This window comes from Lampetra planeri, chromosome 46, assembly GCF_965212315.1.
Source record: "Lampetra planeri chromosome 46, kcLamPlan1.2.h2, whole genome shotgun sequence".
Taxonomy (NCBI): domain Eukaryota; kingdom Metazoa; phylum Chordata; class Hyperoartia; order Petromyzontiformes; family Petromyzontidae; genus Lampetra; species Lampetra planeri.
The window spans coordinates 772,862-793,416 of record NC_136152.1 but is presented as its reverse complement, the minus strand read 5'-3'; the positions used below and the strand labels follow the sequence as shown (position 1 = coordinate 793,416).

Genomic DNA, 20,555 nt, shown 5'->3' with positions numbered 1-20,555 from the left:
GTTTGTGAGATTTTCTCAACTTACCGGTGAGTGAGACATAACAATAATAATTGGTGCATTAAACGCTCGTGATGATTACATTTGTTTGGCTGTGTCAGTGGAGGGAAGGGGGGGGGTAGAGTGTCATACCGACAGATTGTTAATTGGCATCCGTTCAACAAATATATTATTTATAACCCTGGGGGTGTGAGATGCCCTTTCTGGGGATGCGAGATCTGGCCAGATTCTTTAAGAAGGGTAAACCATCAAAACACAAATTCAGCACGGGCCAGTAAATACAACTACTTTGGTTTCAAACCTGTGTATTTATTAACATCAGAGATGTTTTGCTGATTGAGAACCAAAGCGGTGCCAGGCTGCAGTAAAGGTGAAGAACCACCAATTTATAACAAAGAACAGCACAAATTAAAAACCAATGTAACCTCTCTCCCACCACCGTTGACTTTGAGCCGGGTCACACAAAGGCACTTACGTCCGGTATTTTCAAAGAGGACTTTGTCATTGAGTCCCAGACGCAACTCGGGCATGCCCGACAGGAACACGCGCATCTTGATGCAGCCCACGATCTCGCTCCGCAGCACATTACCGTTGGCGCTCACCTGCTCATACAAAAAACCGAGTCATCCCGTTATTAACGTCATAACACTGCGTCGTCGTCGTCATCCTCATCGGCAGCAGTCGCGTATCAATCCAATGATGGATGAAGGTAACCTTCCCTTAACCGCTGCAATCTCTCGCAATCTGGCGACGTAACAATCCATCGAGCAACCGCACACACGAGATGATCTCTTGTGCCCTTCCACTCCTCGGCTCCCCCACTCCTTCCAAGCGAGCAGTTGTGCAACAGAAAATGCAATCGACGTATTCGGAATCAATTAATGTTTGGCAACGTGCAGCACGCGATGCAATAACGTCGCTAGAAACCGCCGAGCAGATGCTCGAAAGCACACCGTCTCTACCGTAAGCAAATGGTTGCACGACCACTCGCAACCGGTTGCAGCGAGATCCCCCACTTTGCCAAACGTCGTCGATGGCGCCACCTCACCAGCAGATTAACGGACTCGATGACGTCCAGGAAGACCTCGTTCTTGCGGTACTTGATCCCCTCCGACCGCCATGACACCGCGTTAGTGACGGTCGCGGGGAGCTGCGGGGCCCCGACCTCCAGCTTGTGCCCCTCCTGAGTGATGTACCTGTCAATCACGGGCAATAAGAGGCGTGCCAATGAGCCAGGTGTGGACCAATCACAGCAAAGAGGGGCGGAGTCCCAGAGACCGAGGAGGCAAAGCAGTGTTATCAGCAGTGGTCATGAAACGAAGTGGAACCCGGCACAGTGGAATTCTTCTTCTTGGTTCTTTCGGTAAAGTCACGTAGAAGGGAAATAATAAAATAATAAAAACAAAACATAATAGAATAATTCTCACGACGTTTCGGCCACACCGCAAGCAGCCGTCCTCAGGTGAAGAACAGGGCTGTCGGGAAGACAGTGTCTGAATCTCATTAAATCTCATTCAGACACTGTCTTTCCGACAGACCTGTTCTTCACCTGAGGACGGCTGCTTGCGTTGTGGCCGAAACGTCGTGAGAATTATTTTATCATGTTTGATTTTTATTATTATATTATTTCCCTTCTACGTGACTTTACCAAAAGAACCAAGAAGATGAATCCCTGCAGTCATGAAAGCTTTAAATAGAAGTGGAATTCTTTTCAGGAAGTTAGGTCAACCCCACACGCATGCACGCACGCAATAACCCAGGCAGCCACAACTTCTTCTTCTAACTCGCCTGCCTGTTTTTACAACTACAACCAACTGTTTCTGAGCCTCATTTATAAGAAATTGAGCCAAACTATGCTGCTGCTATTGACCACGAGCCAAAATGTGGGCGGCAAACATCTATTAATTTATTTATGTATTAAAAGCTCACTTTCTTCAGGACTGTAAGAGATGAGAGGTCGTCATCCAGCAGTGGATAAATCATGGCTAAAAGGCGATTACTGTTATTGTTATGAGAGTTAGACTACAAGGTATATGGGAGAAACTCACAAAATCCAACATATACATACACACACATTTGTCTCTTGTGTGTGTGCGCAAGTGCTGGTGAATAGCAGCAGTCCACTATAAGACAAATATCCCCCTTATAGCCTTAACAGACCGTTGGGGCAAGTCTTGCTAGCGCGCATCTATGAAGGCCGGCACGGTGCACGAGGGGGGTGGCCAGCACCATGCCCATCTGCTCTTGTCTCCTTAGTGGCGATGTTTACACACCGCACCGGGTACTCAGTTGAGGCCGAGTCGACCTAAGAGAGGCCCAGGACCGGTTCAAATAAACGTCACCGGTGTTGGCCGCGAGCGGGAATCGAACTCGGGTCACTGGGTTCGTAGCACAGCGTGCCAACTGCTACACTACCACCACCACCCCAGTCCACTTTGTACACAAATACACCAACAGAGAGGCTATAGAAAGTACTGCAATGGTCTCCCTTGGTGTCTTCAGTTAAATTCATATTACATGAGCGTGTATTGTTGTTCACCAGCAGAGAGAGGGTTTGAGTGGTATCCCAGAGCACTCTGGTATGCTTGCAAAAAAACTAGAAATAATTGCCCAAGCACACTAAGCAAGGCACTGGCAAAATACAATGTTACATAACCCAGTCCCTCCAGAAAAACGCGGAGTTTTTTGGTGATTGTTGCGGGCAAAAATCGTTGATTATGCGGCACGTTTTCTTAAAAAATGCGATGGAATATGCGGGATATTTATGCAATTTTATGCGATTAAATTGCGGGAACTTGCAAAAATTGCGGGAACTTGCAAAAATTGCGGGAACTTGCAAAAACTGCGGTTTGATGAAAAAGAGAAAAAAAAAGTGATTCCCCCAACACCCTATTCACTAGGTTACTACTTTAACGTAAAGAGTAATTTCGTATTACTTCCTATGATAAGCAAGCATACTACATCACAGAAAGTGCTGGGAATATTTAAGTTCTCATCTTGTTTTATTTCAGACCTTAACACACAGATGGCTCAAACTTACAAAACATTGAGTCAAACAAGTTCTGTAGCTTTACAAAATGAATATGCTACAACTTCTGCAAAAATGAATAAATAAAATATTAAAAAATAAAATGTGTGCTTCCTGTTTTACAGAGGTAGCTATGCAAAATAATTTGCCCCCACTGTCATGTAACACACTGGGGAACTGCTTTGCACGGTCTTTTGCGCTTATGTATGTTGGCAAATGAGAAAGATTTGCGGGCTTCATCATGGTTTCATTGGCATCGCGGGGTTTGCAACTTTTCAATGATGTCGCGTAATGAGTGACGTCACTTCATAACGTTCCCATGGCAACAGGGGAAATGGCTGCGCTTGTGTGAAGTAAACGCAACATTTTTCAACTTTCTGCTAAAATATATGTGACTTTTTGCAACGAAAATGCGGGGATCATGAAATCATGCAAGCCCGCATATTTTGCACGTGGAAATCTGCAATTTATGCGGCGAAAGTGCGGCGTATTTGCAAAAACGCGCCCCCCGCATAAATATGCGGACTTTGGCTGATTTTGCGTGAAATCTTGCGATCGCATAATCGCGTTTTTCTGGAGGGACTGATAACCTTACAAACAGTAGCCCACGCTAATTATAATTTTCATCACTTTGTCAATCCATTGCTGGATGAAAGCCTCCCCCCATGCCATCGCCATCTAGCACCCGCGTACAAGCCGATTAAATTTGATATTTCATATGCGAATAAAAAATGTATTCTTAAACTGCATCAATCGTAAGTGGAATTGATTTTAAATTGACGAATCAATGCATCGTTACACGGATGGAAAATACGGAAAACCCAGCGGGGAGAAACATTCTGCACCGGCCGCGAACGCCAGCCACGTTAAATAGTTCCACGCCAGGGACAGACCCCCCACGTGTAATTCTAGATTTGAAGCTTTCGTGACTGCAAGGATTCGTATTCGTGATTTTTATTGTATTCCCCACGTGTCAACTCACTCTTGCAGAATCCTGCTGTCCGTCGTCTGGGGGAAACCAAAGTCCATGACCTCGTCCATGAGCTCGTAGATGATGACAAAGTTGTCCCGGATGCTCTCCTCTTCCAACTCCTTGAAGTACTCACAGAAGACCTGGGCGTGGAGACATGACCCCCACGAGACACGAGTTTTTTGTTTTACTTTACAACGTTAAACTAAACTATTTTGTATTTTACCAGGTGAAGCCCACTGAGTTGTGTAGCTCTTTTACAGAAGCAACCTGGCCACAAATGATAGGTCAATGAAGCGGCTTATCACGATGAAATGTATCACGGCCAAATACTCGAAATGCACGTTTTTAAATGTGGAGGGGAAAAAACAGAGGACCCGGAGAAAAATGCACGTGACCACGGGGGAGACATGCATACTCCAAATATACAGCAGGCGTCAGTGTCGGGATCGAACACACGACCGCCTGCATACCAGGCGAGGTAGTCAACATTTCTCCCTGCCAACAGTTACTCAGCAGAAGCCCAAAGAGCCAAAACATCAGGCAGGCAGCCAGAAACAGACATCAAAAACTATGTAGGTTTTCGTGGACAATTTTACAATGATTATGTAGCCTTTTCGAAAAATCAACCACAAGTTAGCAACGTCAAAATTGTAACCGTTGAAAGAGTTAATACGTTTCTTGAATTCAGAGAGGCTATGAGCGTTTGAGAAGAGTGGCAAAGGGAGGGAATTCCAAGGTCACAGCAGTTCGGGGGAAGCAGCAGAACAAAAGGCGTTTAAACCACGTAAGCTGTTGAGTAACCTTGACTTAAAACTTTCGTGACTGCAGGAATTCATATTCCTTGGTTATTTCGGTAAAGTCAAGTAGATGGAAGAAAAATATTAATAATAATAAATAATAAAGTGAATACAATTAATAAAATAAAAACCAAAAAAACACTAATGTAGACTATAGCCTGGTTCTTAATCGGAATGAGTGTACCACAATCTATAATGTGGATTGTAGCCTGGTGGCTACATTAGTGTTTTTTTATATTATACTGGTAGGAACCTCCTGGTTACACCAGCCCACAGGGGATTATTGTTATCCGTCCGTCGTGCAGGGAGAGGCTGGGTGGGGAGGGGCTGAGTGGGGAGGGGCTGGGTGGGGAGGGGAGGAGAGGGTGGGGAGGGGCTGGGTGGGGAGGGTGGGAGGGGTGGGGCAGGGCTGGTCACCCCGTGGTGCCCTTATAAAACTCAACGTTTAACCTACTCCCCCCGGCTTGTGCCCGCCCTCAGTCAGGCATATTTGCGGAATACACCACGCCGCCGTTGACCCTGGCCATTGACCGAGCAACCCAACGTTCCTACCAGCTCCCTCTGCAGGAATGTGTTTTTTTATTCACTAATTTTTTTGTTATTATTTTCTATCTACGTGACTTTACCAAAAGAACCAAATAATGTTGTGTAACCAGGTAAGCTGTTGTTTATCCAGGCAAGCTGGCAACCCCTCTCTTCATGTGTCCACCCAGACAGGTGGAGCGTATGACTGGGTGGGGGGAGAGGTGGTGTGTCAGGGTAGGAGTGGCCAAGTGGGCAACAGAGGCCTTTGCATGATGAGGTGGTCAGGAATCTGGGCCAACACCACACACTCACACATCACCTCGTATCCGTCCCGTAACCTTGCTTTTACAGGTCAAATTTATAAGAATGTAATGAATGACCTCAATAGATAATGTCATTACCGATAGATGTCTTGTAATAACACTGTTGCCGTTTTCATACCGCATAATATGATAACGTTTAACGATTTTTTTTATGAATATTTAATAAAAGTAACCATTCATTGAGATGAAGTGCCATCGTCAGGATGGATTCAAACGAACGGAGCAGTCGTAATGGCGATTGTGGTGCAAGTTGGCACAGTTTTTTTACGCATGTGCACGTTGTGTCACGGTAAAGCGTGCCAAAATAACACGGACTTTCGAATTTCAATGGTACGCAAAATCGCACAGGAGATTGCGCAGAATCTCGTTCAAAAAAAAGTTTGCCGCTGCATATGCAGCAGGCTCAACCGCCACTAATTACACAATTGAAAATTTTGCCAAGCAACGATTTGACACCCAGCAATTAACATAATCATCGTGTTATCTTATTTTATATGAATCGAGCACGCCTTCACTCAGGGTGCTGCACATGGTAAAAAAAATGGTGACACAATAAAATGATTGAGATGGCAGATATATGCAAGGGTTGATGAATGAGTGACCGCGATAGAGGGGTACTTAGGGGACCACGAGAGGAAAAGGGAGGTAATAAGAAGGCACAGAGGGGCGGGGGCAGGGCAGAGGAAGAGAATGGGCAATGGAATAGACGTACGTTTTATGTGTTACATAACTTTGCACCAAACATCTTGCAGCTCACGGGCACTTTAACCCCTAAAAATGTATTCCACTCATATCGTGTCGACATTGAAGGCTGAATTACTCAGAAGACCCCAAAACCAGTGAAAAAAAGCTTCATAGCTCATCAGATTCCTCCAGGATAAATAAAGATTATGATTTTGAAACCCTTATCTGCAGCGCACGGCTTAAATGTTGCATAAATAGCAATAACAATCTGATAAGGGATTTTAACACAAACACACGCGAGTGTACGGATAGCTGGGTGCAGAGCAGGCAAATCTCACCTGGACCATCTTGTAAAGGAAGGCAAACACGAGGGCAACATTGGCATTCTTCTTGGAGGTGGCCACAACTGGAAGACCAACAAAATCAAGGAAGCGGTGACACCAATGCACAGGCAACACACAGCAATGCCTATCTTTTCTCCTCTAATTATGATTATTATTTTGTTCATGTTTTTGTTCGTTGCGGTTGCACCCGAGTCAAGAGCCGCATGGCTCACAGGGTTATACCTAGTAAATTAAACTGAAAACTGAATTCTCCTCTTCATCGGCTATGAGATTGTTACATTTCGATTTAAAGCTTTCGTGACTGCAGGGATTTATCTTCTTGGTTCTTTCGGTAAAGTCACGCAGAATGGAAATAATAAAATAATAAAAATAAAACATAATAAAATAATTCTCACGACGTTTCGGGCACAACGCAAGCAGCCGTCCTCAGGTGAAGAACAGGTCTGTCGAGAAGACAGAGTCTGAATGACACACTCCAGCTCAAATAGTCGCTCCAAGCCTGGAGTGTGTCATTCAGACTCTGTCTTCTCGACAGACCTGCTCTCCACCTGAGGACGGCTGCTTGCGTTGTGGCCGAAACGTCGTGAGAATTATTTTATAATGTTTTATTTTTATTATTTTATTATTTCCATTCTATGAGAGTGTTCTTTATTGTAAGGCTCGCGGGCCACTTGGCAGCCCCTGGAGGCCTTTAGTGCGGCCCCTAACGTGGGGCCCCCGACAATACACAAATGTGAAAACACCCCATCATCATCGTGCTGTCAAAGTCGATCGTTTCAAATGTGATTATCAATGCATCATTGTTTGCATTTTTACCACGTGTGGTTAATGCAGACTTGATGTAATAGGTGTCTATTTGGCGTTTGAACATCTAAACACCTGTATTTCTGGCTGTTGCCTGATGAAGCTGGTTGTAATTACTGGCGAAACGTCGTGCTCAAGATTGTAAATGTTGTGGCTTGGCTCTCCAACACACCGGTGTGCTGTACTGGTGACGAATTGGCACGTTCTGTTTACGTGACAAACCTTACTAATTGGCTGTGTCGGGTGCTGGCGGGTTTAACAACACATTTATATATTTATGCGATCTTACCCAAAATACCTGCATTATGCCTGAATTTATGTCAGACAAGGTAAAGCATTTTGTCTATACCATTCAACAACTTGATACTGGCAAAAAGGTGGCGTAAATATCGTAATGACCGTCAAGCAGGAGTGGGCTTGAACAGGACACGGAAGAAGGGACGACGGCCGGTGGGAGAGACTCATGATGGTGTGGCAGCCCAAAGAGGCAACAACAAGCCCCAGATAGAGGTCCACCATGGAGACAGAATTATGAAATCGGCTCACGTGCAAAATTATTGCATCGCAAGACCATGAGAGATGACGACGTCTTGCAGAGGGCTTAATCCCGCAGTGGATAGATCACGGCTGACGATAAATGTATATTACATCGCAGCGTGTAAAACTGCCAGCATGTTGATGCATAGCTGCCAACATGACGAACAAAGGTATGCAAAATTTAATAACTCTTGGATTAGCAGACATTAGCATGGCAACAATCCAACAGGCAACTTCACCTTAACTCGAAATATTAATCTTGGATGACCTCTCAGTAATGCAGCCAAGAATGTCGATGTGGCTATGTGCATAGGGAAAATAAGTAGATGCACCATCAGTGTTGCACTGAAAAACTGTGTTCCTTCATATTCAAATATTGGTTATGACACGTCACCACAATTGTACAAACGGCGTCTTGTCACGAGAATAGCGATCCATTCGGATCGATCGCACAGCACCGCAACCTTTCGTGTTGAGAGAATGGCCCACAGACGGGGGTATCACAAAGCTACCTCTGAGATCCCTTACCTTTGAGATCCTTTAAAATGACCTCTATTCCACATAGCATAGGGCAACACTTTTACACCCACCGACCCCATCACAGACAGCAATGTTCATCACATGGCAGTCAAACCAATATCTTTAAAGCTCAGAGCTGAAATTTTTTGACAAATGAAGCGCGGAACTAAATTTAATGCGATGGGGTTTTTTTTTTCTCTCCGTCCGTGGGTGAATGGGCTAAGACCATCAACTCACGACACTTTGACAACCCGGTTTTAACCACAGGCAGCGGCTGCTTGGATTTGCACCCGGTTATACTGGTAGGAGCCTCCTGGTTCCACCAACCCACAGGGGATTATTGTGTCCGTCCGTCGTGCATCAAAAAATGGGAGTGGGGCTGGGTGGAGAGGGGAGGGTGGGGAGGGGCTGGGTGGGGAGGGTGGGGCTGGGTGGGGAGGGGAGGGTGGGGAGGGGCTGGGTAGGGAGTGTGAGGAGGGGCTGGGTGGGAGGGGTGGGGCTGGGTGGGGAGGGGCTGGTCACCCCGTGGTGCCCTTATAAAACTCAACGTTTAACCTACTCACGCCGGCTTGTGCCCGCCCTCACAGTCGGGCATATTTGCGGAATACACCACGCCGCCGTTGACCCTGGCCATTGACCGAGCAACCCAACGTTCCTACCAGCTCCCTCCGCAGGAATGTGTTCTCAGAGGCGCTGGAACGGCAAGCGGCTCTACATCCCGAGTCGCCCGGCCGCCCCTCGGCGCTAACGTGGCTGGCTCTCTCGCCTCGACACTGCAGACGGGCAAAGGATACGGTAGAGGTTGTTGTGCTTGATCCACAGGAAGCGTACGGGCCCGTGAGCCAACACCGGCGACACCATCCCCTCCTCCTCACGCTCCATCAGCGCCGGCAGAAAGTGCTCGATCTCCGACATTTCCACATCGCCGCGGTAGTTGCGACAGATGAGCACCTACACGGTAAAAGTCGTTTGTCAGCAACGTCAGGAACATACAGATTTGTAACTATTTATAGATGGAAATCGATTCTTAAAGAGTCGCAATACATGCATCGAATGGTGCGTGTAAGAACGGTTCATTTCCGATTTTGAAGTACGGTTAATTAACTGCCCATGACTCCAGTGTAGGGGAGGCTCTCATCAGGCTGTCAGATTGACATAGGCCTATGCATGTACTTGCCTATGACCAGATTACCTCTGAAGCTAAGCAGTTCTGAGCCTGGATAATGTTCAGATGTGGAGCTGCATGGCTGTGTGGTGGGCAGCAGAAGGAAAGTGCAGCAAAGTCCATTTCTGTACAGGTGTCCCTCGCTTTGTGCGGTAGATGCATTACAAAAAAGGTGCACAAAGTGAAACTGCACGAGTCAGCTGTCTGCCGAGTAAGCGCACACAGCACACACACACAATGTTGTCCCACTCCTACCGCACAGCTGCATCTTAGTAAATTGAAACCGCATCATATGGCGATTTTTGGGTAGAAATATGATATCCACATTAACGTGAAATCACACAAACGGAACCCACATAAAGCCAGAGAAACCTTAACTGTATGCTCACACATCTTTGCTCCTCACCTTCACCAAACAGCATGCACCAGAGTGGTGAAGTGTGGTCAAAGAACCCCATGACCAGCAAGGTATGGGGAGGTGCCTCATCCAGCAGTGAATTGACAACGGATTTTTAGACAAAACATTCCTTAAAATTAAATTGGCTGAAAATCCCAATAAAATAGAACCCTCTTGAATAAGAGTCTTGAGACTCAGGCTTTCTTGGATAAATACAAGCATACTTTAACCATTAGTACAGCAAACAAATCCCAATATTCATGTTTTAGATAGATATTTATTTATTTATTTTAGATCTCTGCAATTTATGTGGTTTGTAAAAAAGAAAAATCCCCATAAAATACATTTATAATTTTCCTAAAGTTGTTTATGATTGGTTAACAGAAACTCTGGACACTATGCAGCCACCACGAATTGTACACACCCTACAAGGGCATAAGGGGGAATCAATTATTGATGTTATATTCTTTGGGTCTTTCGGTAAAGCCACGTAGATAGAAAAAAAATAAAACTAATAACAATATCACGACGTTTCGATCGCAACACAAGCAATCGTCATCAGGTGAAAAATATAGCGGGAGAGCTGCTGAGGCAGGAAAAAAAATCTTTTTTAAATATTTTTTCCTGCCTCAGCAGCTCTATTTTCACCTGATGACAATTGCTTGTGTTGCAATCGAAACGTCGTGATATTTTCATTTTCTTATTATTCATTTTCTATCTACGTGGCTTTACGGAAAGACCCTAAGAATATGAATTCCTGCAGTAATGAAAGCTTTAAGTCAGGATTTAATTCTTTATATTCCCGACTGATAATTGCAATAATTCATATAACAATACAATAAAACTGACTCTTGAGAGATAAGAATGTGGGGTGCTTTCACTCAGCCATGGTTTGAGAAAATGTTGTAAATTATTACTATTGTAGGATAGATAGCCTGCAATATAACATTTTTGAAAACCTTCATTAAAGTTAATCCTTTAGAAGAAATTACACACTCACCTATGCAGACCTCTCATCAAATTCCAGAGTTAGGTAACAGAATTTGAATGTCTACTCTTGGCGAGGGAACAGCTTGGAGCGTCTCCTCCCGCCACCACTGTGAGTGCTTTTCCAAACAACAAAGGAACTCGTGAGACACGTCCAAGGCAGCAAGTGACCAGGAGACGTACTGACAACATCGCTCAATGGGTGGTACAAGACCTGCGGAAAGAATTTAAAGAACCACAGTGACATTGTCGCGTGGACGTCAATAACACATTCCTGCAGAGGGAGCTGGTAGGAACGTTGGGTTGCTCGGTCAATGGACATGGTCAATGGCGGCGTGGTGTATTCCGCAAATATGGCCGACTGTGAGGGTGGGCACAAGCCGGCGTGAGTAGGTTAAACGTTGAGTTTTATAAGGGCACCACGGGGTGACCAGCCCCTCCCCGCTCTTCCCACCCCCCACCCACCCCCACCCCACCCCACCCAGGCCCTCCCCACCCCACCCAGGCCCTCCCCACCCAGCCCCTTCCCCACCCTCCCCTCCCAGCCCCTCCCCACCCTCCCCCTCCCTCCCCAACCAGCCCCTCCCTGCATGACGGACGGACACAATAATCCCCTGTGGGCTGGTGGAACCAGTGGGTTCCTACCAGTAAAATATCAGCGTAGTGCCTCCCAAAGCTTCGCTCCCATGAGAACCGTGGGCAATAAAGCATCGCCAGCGTGTGTACACGGCACACCATGCGCCAGAAGACGAACTCGTTAAACACCACTGATAAGGTATCTCTCCTAGAAGCGATATATTGGTGCACTCCTTTTTGCAGTGATATAGGAGGGAAATGTACTATGCTGTGCACACTTGAAAAAACTGTTGTGCAGATGAAAGATCGTATAGCTGCGGAAGGTATAAAATAAAATAAATTATTCAATTTTAAAATAAAATAAATTATTTCATTTTATACCTACGTGACTTTACCGAAAGAACCAAAGCGTATGGATTCCTGCAGTCACGAAAGCTTCAAATCAAGATTGAAAGATCGTTTAATTAAAGCATGCCAACCTGGGCCAGAATGTCACCCCGCCCCCGCTTCCACAGTTGAGTCACAGAATTACTACCCTCGACAAGAGTACTGCAAGTGCATCCCCATCGCTGTCAGCGCTTTCCCCCAACGACCAAGGTAGCTCACGGGACAAGTCTCCAGCGGGGGAATGACCACGGGATACGCTCACTGCCATCGCTCACGGGAGAACTGGGCCACAGGGAAGGAATGTGAAGATTTGACCACAGTTACATCACCGAATAGACGTTGATAAGAGATTACTGTGTGTGTGTGTGCAATGCCTCCCAAAGCTACAATCCCACGAGAATCTTGGGGACGATCAAATAAAGGTCACTGGGCTCAGCGAAGCAACGCAAGGCAACGACGGGGCAGTATATATGCCGCCGGATGACTCAGGTGATATATTTTTTTACAGTCATCGGAAATACGATTGATTGTGCCAACCGTTCCAACAATTGAACATGTTGTGGAAGAGGAGTCGCAGTATGATCTGCATTTTCGTGCGCATGAAAACAATTGTTCGGATGAAAGAAAAAGGTTGCCAAGCGCAACTTGAGAGATTGACATCAGCAAAACATTAACCACAGTCACTGCATTACAGAAGTAAAAAAATGTAATTTTCTGTCCATCTAAACCAGGGGTCTGCAATCTGCGGCTCTTTAAGGACTGCTTCGTGACAGCAGTCCTTAAAAGAGGCAGGATGAGGTAACTGCGGCTCCTGAAAATTGCGGTTGTACTCTTTGGTTCTTTCGGTAAAGTCACGTAGGTATAAAAAAAAAATCACGACGTTTCGGAAGCAACACAAGCTTCCGAAACGTCGAAATCTATTTATTTATTCATTTTTATACCTACGTGACTTTACCGAAAGAACCAAAGAGAATGGACCATTGCAGTCACGAAAACTTCAGATCTAGATTGACATTGCGGTTGTTTTTACCGAGTTCGAAAAAAATGCCGCCTCTTGCTATTTTGGTTGCCGACCCCATGACCATGGAAGCGTTCACCATGGAAGCCCAGTTCACCATGGAAGCCCAATTCACCATGGAAGCCCAGTTCACCATGGAAGCCCAGTTCACCATGGAAGCCCAGTTCACCATGGAAGCCCAGTTCACCATGGAAGCCCAGTTCACCATGGAAGCCCAGTTCACCATGGAAGCCCAGTTCACCATGGGAGCCCAGTTCACCATGGGAGCCCAGTTCACCATGGGAGCCCAGTTCACCATGGGAGCCCAGTTCACCATGGAAGCCCAGTTCACCATGGAAGCCCAGTTCACCATGGAAGCCCAGTTCACCATGGGAGCCCAGTTCACCATGGAAGCCCAGTTCACCATGGGAGCCCAGTTCACCATGGACAGGGGTCGGTGAACCTGCGACTCTGGAGCTGCGTGCGGCTCATTAAGCACTGCTTGGTGACGTTATTTATTAAAGACCCACCTTCTCCTATTCATCACACAATGCATTGCGGCTCTTGAAATATATTGCGTTTATTTTTAATATATATACCGAATTCGAAGAAAATGGCTTTTCTTGTCATTTTTGGTACGTTAAAAACCTGGCTATGTTTCCCCTTCATGTTTTGTTTTAATGCTTGCACATTACCTACAACCAAATCACCCAGAATGGGCCCCATAAAATCTTGATTTGAAGCTTTCGTGACTGCAGGAATCCATACTCTTTGGTTCTTTCGGTAAAGTCACCTGATGACGGACGCTTGTGTTGCGCCCGAAACGTCGTGATTTATTTTATTTTGTACCTACGTGACTTTACCGAAAGAACCAAAGAGTATGGGCCCCATAAAAGTCGGTCGTAGTGCTCAAGAATCAGTATGGTGAAGTATGGTCAAATAATCCCCACAATCTATACAGCGTGGCAAGGCCCGCATCCAGTAGTGTATTGACAATAGGTACGTCTAGTAGTAGGTTTTTACCCTTTAAACTGGTACAAAACTGACACCTTTATACAAGGCATCATGTTTGCAATAACCACAACACAAGCAGTCAAAATGCAAAAAAAAACAACTCTGATAATGATAATAATATGCACTGTCCTTGAAGTTGATTGGTCCACACCCGAAACAGCTTTTCTTAGAGCCTAGTCTCCATTGGTGTTGGACCAGATGACGCCAAAAGGCGTACAACTCAAAAACAGCGCACTATCAGAGTATTGAGAGCTCGGGGTAAGCATTTACACTATGAGACCTCCTTTACCAGTGGCAAAATATAGTAGTAGATGTTTACCCTTTAAACTGGTACAAAACTGACACCTTCATACAAGGCATCATGTATAAAGGTGTCAGTTTTGTACCAGTTTAAAGGGTAAAAACCTACTACTATATTTTGCCACTGGTAAAGGAGGTCTCATAGAATATATAGTGGAATTCAAATTGTCCCTATGTTCTTACAAAAATTCCATTCTCATGGCAGGCCCAACCTTTTACTCATACAGCTATTGATGGCATATTCGCACAGAGAGGTGGAATCTGACTAAGTGGTATTAATTTTACGCACCTTCGCCAGACTATTCGTATTATTATTCTTGGTTCATTCGGTAAAGTCACGTAGAATGGAAATATGCAGCAGTGTGGTGTGCAGTAGGGTGGGTAGAATAATACATAGTGTAATATTACATAAATATGCTAAAATTCCTCTTGATATGCAAATTATTTTGTCAAGGCGCTCTTCCTCCTCCCTCCCAGCTTAAATAGATGCTCCAAGCCCAGGACGTGTCATTCAGATTCTGTCTTATCGACAGACCTGTTCTTCACCTGAGGACGGCTGCTTGCGTTGTGGCCGAAACGTCGTGATAATTATTTTATTATGTTTTATTTGTATTATTTTATTATTTCCATTCTACGTGACTTTACCGAAAGAACCAAGAAGATGAATCCCTGCAGTCACAAAATCTTTAAATCGAAATATTAGTATTATTATTCCGCTTATTCACTCAGGAAAACCTCACCGAGTCTCAAGACTTGTTTGCAGTAGGGTCCAATGATGCTATGCATAATCCCAATTGGGATCCATGAGAGGTTTTTGGGTTAGATCGCGTAAATATATAGATGTGTGGTTAAAACCCGCCACCACCCGACACAGCCAACTAGTAAATGTTGTCACGTAAACAGAACGTGCCAATTCGTCACTAGTACAACACTAACCGGTGTGTTGGAGAGCCAAGCCACAACATTTACAAACTGAGTACGACGTTTTGCCAGTGATTACAACTAGCTTCATCAGGCGACAGCCAGATTTGTGGAGAAGTCTTACTGTTTCGTTCCTTATATAGAGGCGTAGATGTGTTGACCACCCTTCTGCGCTCTTGCACAATGTGGGGGGGGGGGGATTACTGAGGCAACGTACATTATGCATGTGCATTATGCGAGCCCTTTGAACGTGTCCTTCCTGTGTCGAGTGGTGGCGGGTTTTGACGACACATTTATATATTTACGGGATCTAACCCAGAAACCTCTATTATGGATGATATTGGTCGCGAAAGCCTACGTGTTAAACCCAATTGGGATGTTTGGCCAATACGAGTTACATTGAGCATGTTTTAGCTATGGGAGGCAGGGTAAGAAAAACATCCAGAATAAAGCCAGGCAGCACGGGGAGGGGAGGGACATAAAAACGCCACACAAAAAGATGCCCAAGTCGGGAATCGAACCCAGGCCATTCTTGCTGTGAACCACAAGTCTTCCCAACGCACACCACCTGCTGCCCATGTTGATGATGGGCTGGGTGGACCTTGGCATATATTTTGAACTCGTGTCGTTGTGATGAGCTCGGTGCTTTTCAAACATGAGCATATCCTGGTGCGATGTATAGAGAGCAAACGGTATTTAAATAAATTCAAGGGCATAACCTTCATTAATCAGAACTGTCAATATCTTGAGTAAATCCTAAGATAGCTGCAGTTAGTTATGATCTAATTCACTTATCGAGAAAGCAAATTACATTTATTAATGAACGTTTTAGTATTCGGCTGGTTGACACAATGTTTGGGAGTGAGCGCCTCACAATCTTAAAGGTTGTGAGTTCGACTCAGAGGTGGGACAAAGTCATTGTTATGCAAGTCCAAGTCGAGTCGCAAGTCATCAAATTCATGACTCGAGTCTGACTCGAGTCCAAGTCACATGACTCGAGTCCACATCTCATAGGTGGGACAAAGTCATTGTTATGCAAGTCCAAGTCGAGTCGCAAGTCATCAAATTCATGACTCGAGTCTGACTCGAGTCCAAGTCACATGACTCGAGTCCACACCTCTGGTTCGACTCCTGGTTGTGGAGGTTGGTGGAGTGGATGGACTCTGAGGTTGTCTTGTGAATATACTCACACCTGCCATCAACTTAACACGCCAATTATCTATTCACTGCTGGATGAAGCATCCGCATATCCCCAGCTTGAACAGGGACCTTCAACGCAAACATTGTGTCCAAGTCCTGCTCACGAGCCGATCTCATCGCTACCATATCCCAGAGGTCGCAATCGGGTACCCGATACCCGTACCCTACCCGATACCCGGCTACCCGTACCCGGCCGGGTACCCGTTTGCGACCCTGGTACGGCCGGGTACGGGTAGGCCGTGAGTCACTGGTGAGTAACCATTTGTCACTAATTTCCCAACGTCTTGTCTCTTCTCACAATTCAAGTTCCTAGAATCAACCCACCCGCGCCTGCAACATGGCTTCATCCCAGAGGTCGCAATCGGGTACCCGTACCCTACCCGATACCCGGCCGGGTACGGGTAGCCGGGTATCGGGTAGGGTACGGGTACCCGTTTGCGACCCTGGTGCGGCCGGGTACGGGTAAGGAATCAAAACCCGTTTGCGACCTCTGCCATATCCTCAACAGACATCCTCCCGGAAAAGTCTCCCTCTTTTTTTTTGGCTGCCATTCCATCTGGGTCGTGCACAAACCCACTTTACACTTTTTCAACAAGTCAATACGATGTCTCGAGCGCAGGAGGTTGCTCTATCTGACGTGTCGTGTTCCTCGGTCTGTCTCTCGGTGTAATAGCAAGCAAGCACCCTCTACAATGACCTCACCCCGCCGTAATAATGAGGAAAATTCCACCACTTCCTTTTGCACAGCAATAATGCAATTTATTTATCCAGGAAAGCCTGACCGAGTCTCAAGACTTTGTTTTCAAGACTCGTGTATTTTCATGTTTGGCCATTTCCATTAATATCTGCCTCTGTGTGCCATGAATTCGGAACACCCGGAGAAAACCTACGACACTTACAAATGACTAAAGCTCATATCTCCAGGCATGTTTACAAGTCCATTTCCTCTACAGTCAGCTACTGGCCATCTCACAACCCAAAAGGTTTGGGAGCTTCACAAATCTCGGTGTGATCCACCAACCCTTTCCTCTAAAGTGCTGGATTCACGATATGCACCACTACACCCCTATCACTTGTCCATTAAGCACTTTTTTATTACGTGGATTTTTGTTTACGGGTTGCGCAAATGCCATCACAATGTAGGAGAACTTTTACTGACCGTTGAGATAAAAATACTAAAATAAATCAGTAGTAGCGGGGCTTGGACATGACACACAGTTAGAAGTGATGAGAGCCAGGGGTAGAGGCTAACGACGGAGTGACAGCCAAAGGGCAGAACAAACCCATTGAAACGACGGAGCAATGAGATCGGCTCGTACGCATGCAGGCGCTCGAGGAATTTGGCGAGTCGCAAGACCACGGCAGATCTCAGTTTTCATTTACTAGGTACAGTATAACCCGGTGAGCCATGCGGCTCTTGACTCGGGTGCAACGGCAACAAAACAAAAACATGAACAAGAAACATCTTGAAGTGACTACACGCAACAGAAAAATCCTGGGGGAAAAACCCAGCAAAGTCTTCCAGAAAAAAACACTGCAGATGGCGATGGCCTTCCAATCCAGCCGTGGATATAACACGGCCGACGATTTACGCCGACGCACAACAACAACAAAAACAACTCTGCATATCGGTGCATTGGCTCCGTGACTGCGTGTGCACATACAGGTAATGAACACCAGCCAGCCAGCTATTCACGCCACACCCTTGTACCCCCAGCAGCAAATGCGGCCAGGCTCTTGCCTGCAAGTTGACAGCACCGATGACGGGCAAAGATCATTCGCCCACGGTCACTTGCTCCCGTGCGCTCAGCCGGTCACAGCAGACACTTTGAAGCACATCCCCACCAGGATTAGGCCAAGGCAGAGTGCACGCGTATACAGTGGCTCGCGGCAATGTGCCTAGTCATAGTGCACAGGGGACATGTAGTAGTAACCCGTCGCTTACTGGATGTCCGTTGCGTGTACACATAGCCCACACAGTAATGAACTAAGCAGCGTGCAAGCATAGCTAACAGCGTAGTCTCTCGTTATAGAATACAGGGAGAGAGCAGTGCACAAAACCCAGCAAGTGTGTAGAGCCATAGCTTCTAGCATAGAACATAACCACAGTACTATATATACTATATAGTTACAGTATAACCCACAGCAGTGTCTAGCCAGTGTATATTCATTGAACGTAGCCTAGTACTTATCCTTAACATGCACGTATATCCCGTAGCACACTGATTAGTCATAGTGCAGAGGCAGATAGCTCATAGTACAGCACTTCACCAATGAACATACAAACATTCAGTGCAGACACAGCTAACAGCACAGAGCACACAGCAGTGTAACTGGCATAGTTCATAACGTATTGCTTAATCCCAGCCAAGAGAAAAATCCAATCACGAGACGTGCTTGCCAAGCATTGCTCAATAGCAGAATAATTATCAACAGGATACAAACATAGCCGACGGAATGATAACCCATCGGCGCACGCCGCTAAACTACATGTGGATTTGCCCATGGGGCAGTACTGAAGCAGTGTCTAGACAAAGCCCACAGCATAGTGCCTTGCCAAGAGAGTCCAGACAGTCCATGGCATATTACCTCGCAGCAGTTGTGCAAGTACGAACCATAGCCCAACCCATAGCCCACAGGAATAGCAGCTAGCATCGTCTCCAGCCAGTGTAGATACAGCTCACAGTACATGTGTGTGCGGTTAAAGCCCATGGCATAGCTACTATATCCAGGGTGTACAGGTACGACCAGTATACACAGACGCAGCACATGGTAAGGTTTAGTCATTCGGGTAGGCAGAACCCATAGGCACATAGCTCAATGGCACAGCACTGCTGCTTTCAATACATCGCAAAACAACAGACTGTATTCCAGAAGGATATGCACAGCACACCACACAAGCACATGTAGGCTTAGCTCACCACACAATCATATGCAGACACAGCACACCACACAATTACATGTGTGCATATCTCACCATTAAAGCACAAGGCTCACCACACAAGAATATGCAGACAGCACACCACACAATTGTATGCACACAGCTTACCACACAATGACATGTATGCATAGCTCACCATTAAAGCACAAGTAAAGCTCACCACACAATGGCATGCAGACACAGCACACCACACAAGCACATGTACACATAGCTGAGGCACAGCCAGGCACAGCAATTCCTACCTTCCCCTTGAGGTCCAGGATGAACACAGCGGAGGCGGACATAACGGTGTCGTGTCTCCCGCCCCCAGTGTCTCTCTCCACGTGTCTCTTTCTCCACGTGTCTCTCTCCTCTCTCCACGTGTCTCTCTCCCCGTGTCTCTCTCCCCGTGTCTCTCTCCACGTGTCTCTCTCCCCGTGTCTCTCCCCGTGTCTCTCTCCCCGTGTCTCTCTCCCCGTGTCTCCCCTCCACCAGGTCGCCTCCTGGCTGTGTCTGCGTGTCTCCGCGTGTCTCCAGCCCCGTGTCTCTGCGATCCCACGTGCGTCTCAATGCGTCTCGTCTTCCCCCAAGTGTCTCCGGCTCATGTCTCGAGTGACCCGAGTCTCACTCGGTCTTGTCCCCCCCCCCCCCCCCTTAAGTTGCCTTATACGCGGTGTCTTCCCGTCTCCAGGTCAGTCTCGGGGTGTCCCAGCCCGCAAGGTTGTCTCCTGTCCCTCACTCTTGTCTCCCCTAGTGTCTCCCTTCGTGTCTCGCCTTCGTGTCTCGCCTCGTGTCTCCCCTCGTGTCTCCCCTGTCTCTCCCCTGTGTCTCCCTCCGTGTCTCCCCTGGAGTCTGCAGTGAGTCTGCAGTGAGTCTCCAGTGAGTCTAAGTTCGCCTCCACGACCACGCGTGTCTCGCCTGGGTCTACTGTGTGAAGGAACCGGGTAACCCGGTTCCCTCAAAAAGGAAGCAGGGAACCGGTTCCGACGCGCGCCTCGCGAGGCTTGGAACCGGATCCAGGCCACGCTCCTGCCCAAACGTTTCAATTACATAAACATCTGATGATTGCTTGTGTTGCAGTCGAAACGTCGTGATAATTTTATTGTTCTATATTTTTATTACTTTATTGTTTCCCTTCTACGTGACTTTACCGAAAGAAC

The 20,555-nt window shown here is 46.4% G+C and overlaps 1 protein-coding gene across 1 annotated transcript in view; it reads right to left on the bottom strand.

Annotated features, from left to right (window-relative positions):
* AP1M1 (adaptor related protein complex 1 subunit mu 1) overlaps positions 1–20,340 on the bottom strand; it is a 36,078-nt gene extending 15,738 nt beyond the window's left edge. The window contains exons 1-6 of the mRNA XM_078615082.1: positions 19,659–20,340; positions 9,326–9,482; positions 6,666–6,733; positions 4,008–4,138; positions 1,046–1,193; positions 473–599 (exon numbers count right to left, since the gene is read on the bottom strand). Of these exons, the coding sequence (XP_078471208.1) occupies positions 473–599; positions 1,046–1,193; positions 4,008–4,138; positions 6,666–6,733; positions 9,326–9,482; positions 19,659–19,700 (673 nt within the window). The 5' untranslated portion in view covers positions 19,701–20,340. The remainder of the gene's footprint in view (positions 1–472; positions 600–1,045; positions 1,194–4,007; positions 4,139–6,665; positions 6,734–9,325; positions 9,483–19,658) is intronic.
* Positions 20,341–20,555: the final 215 nt, after the last annotated feature.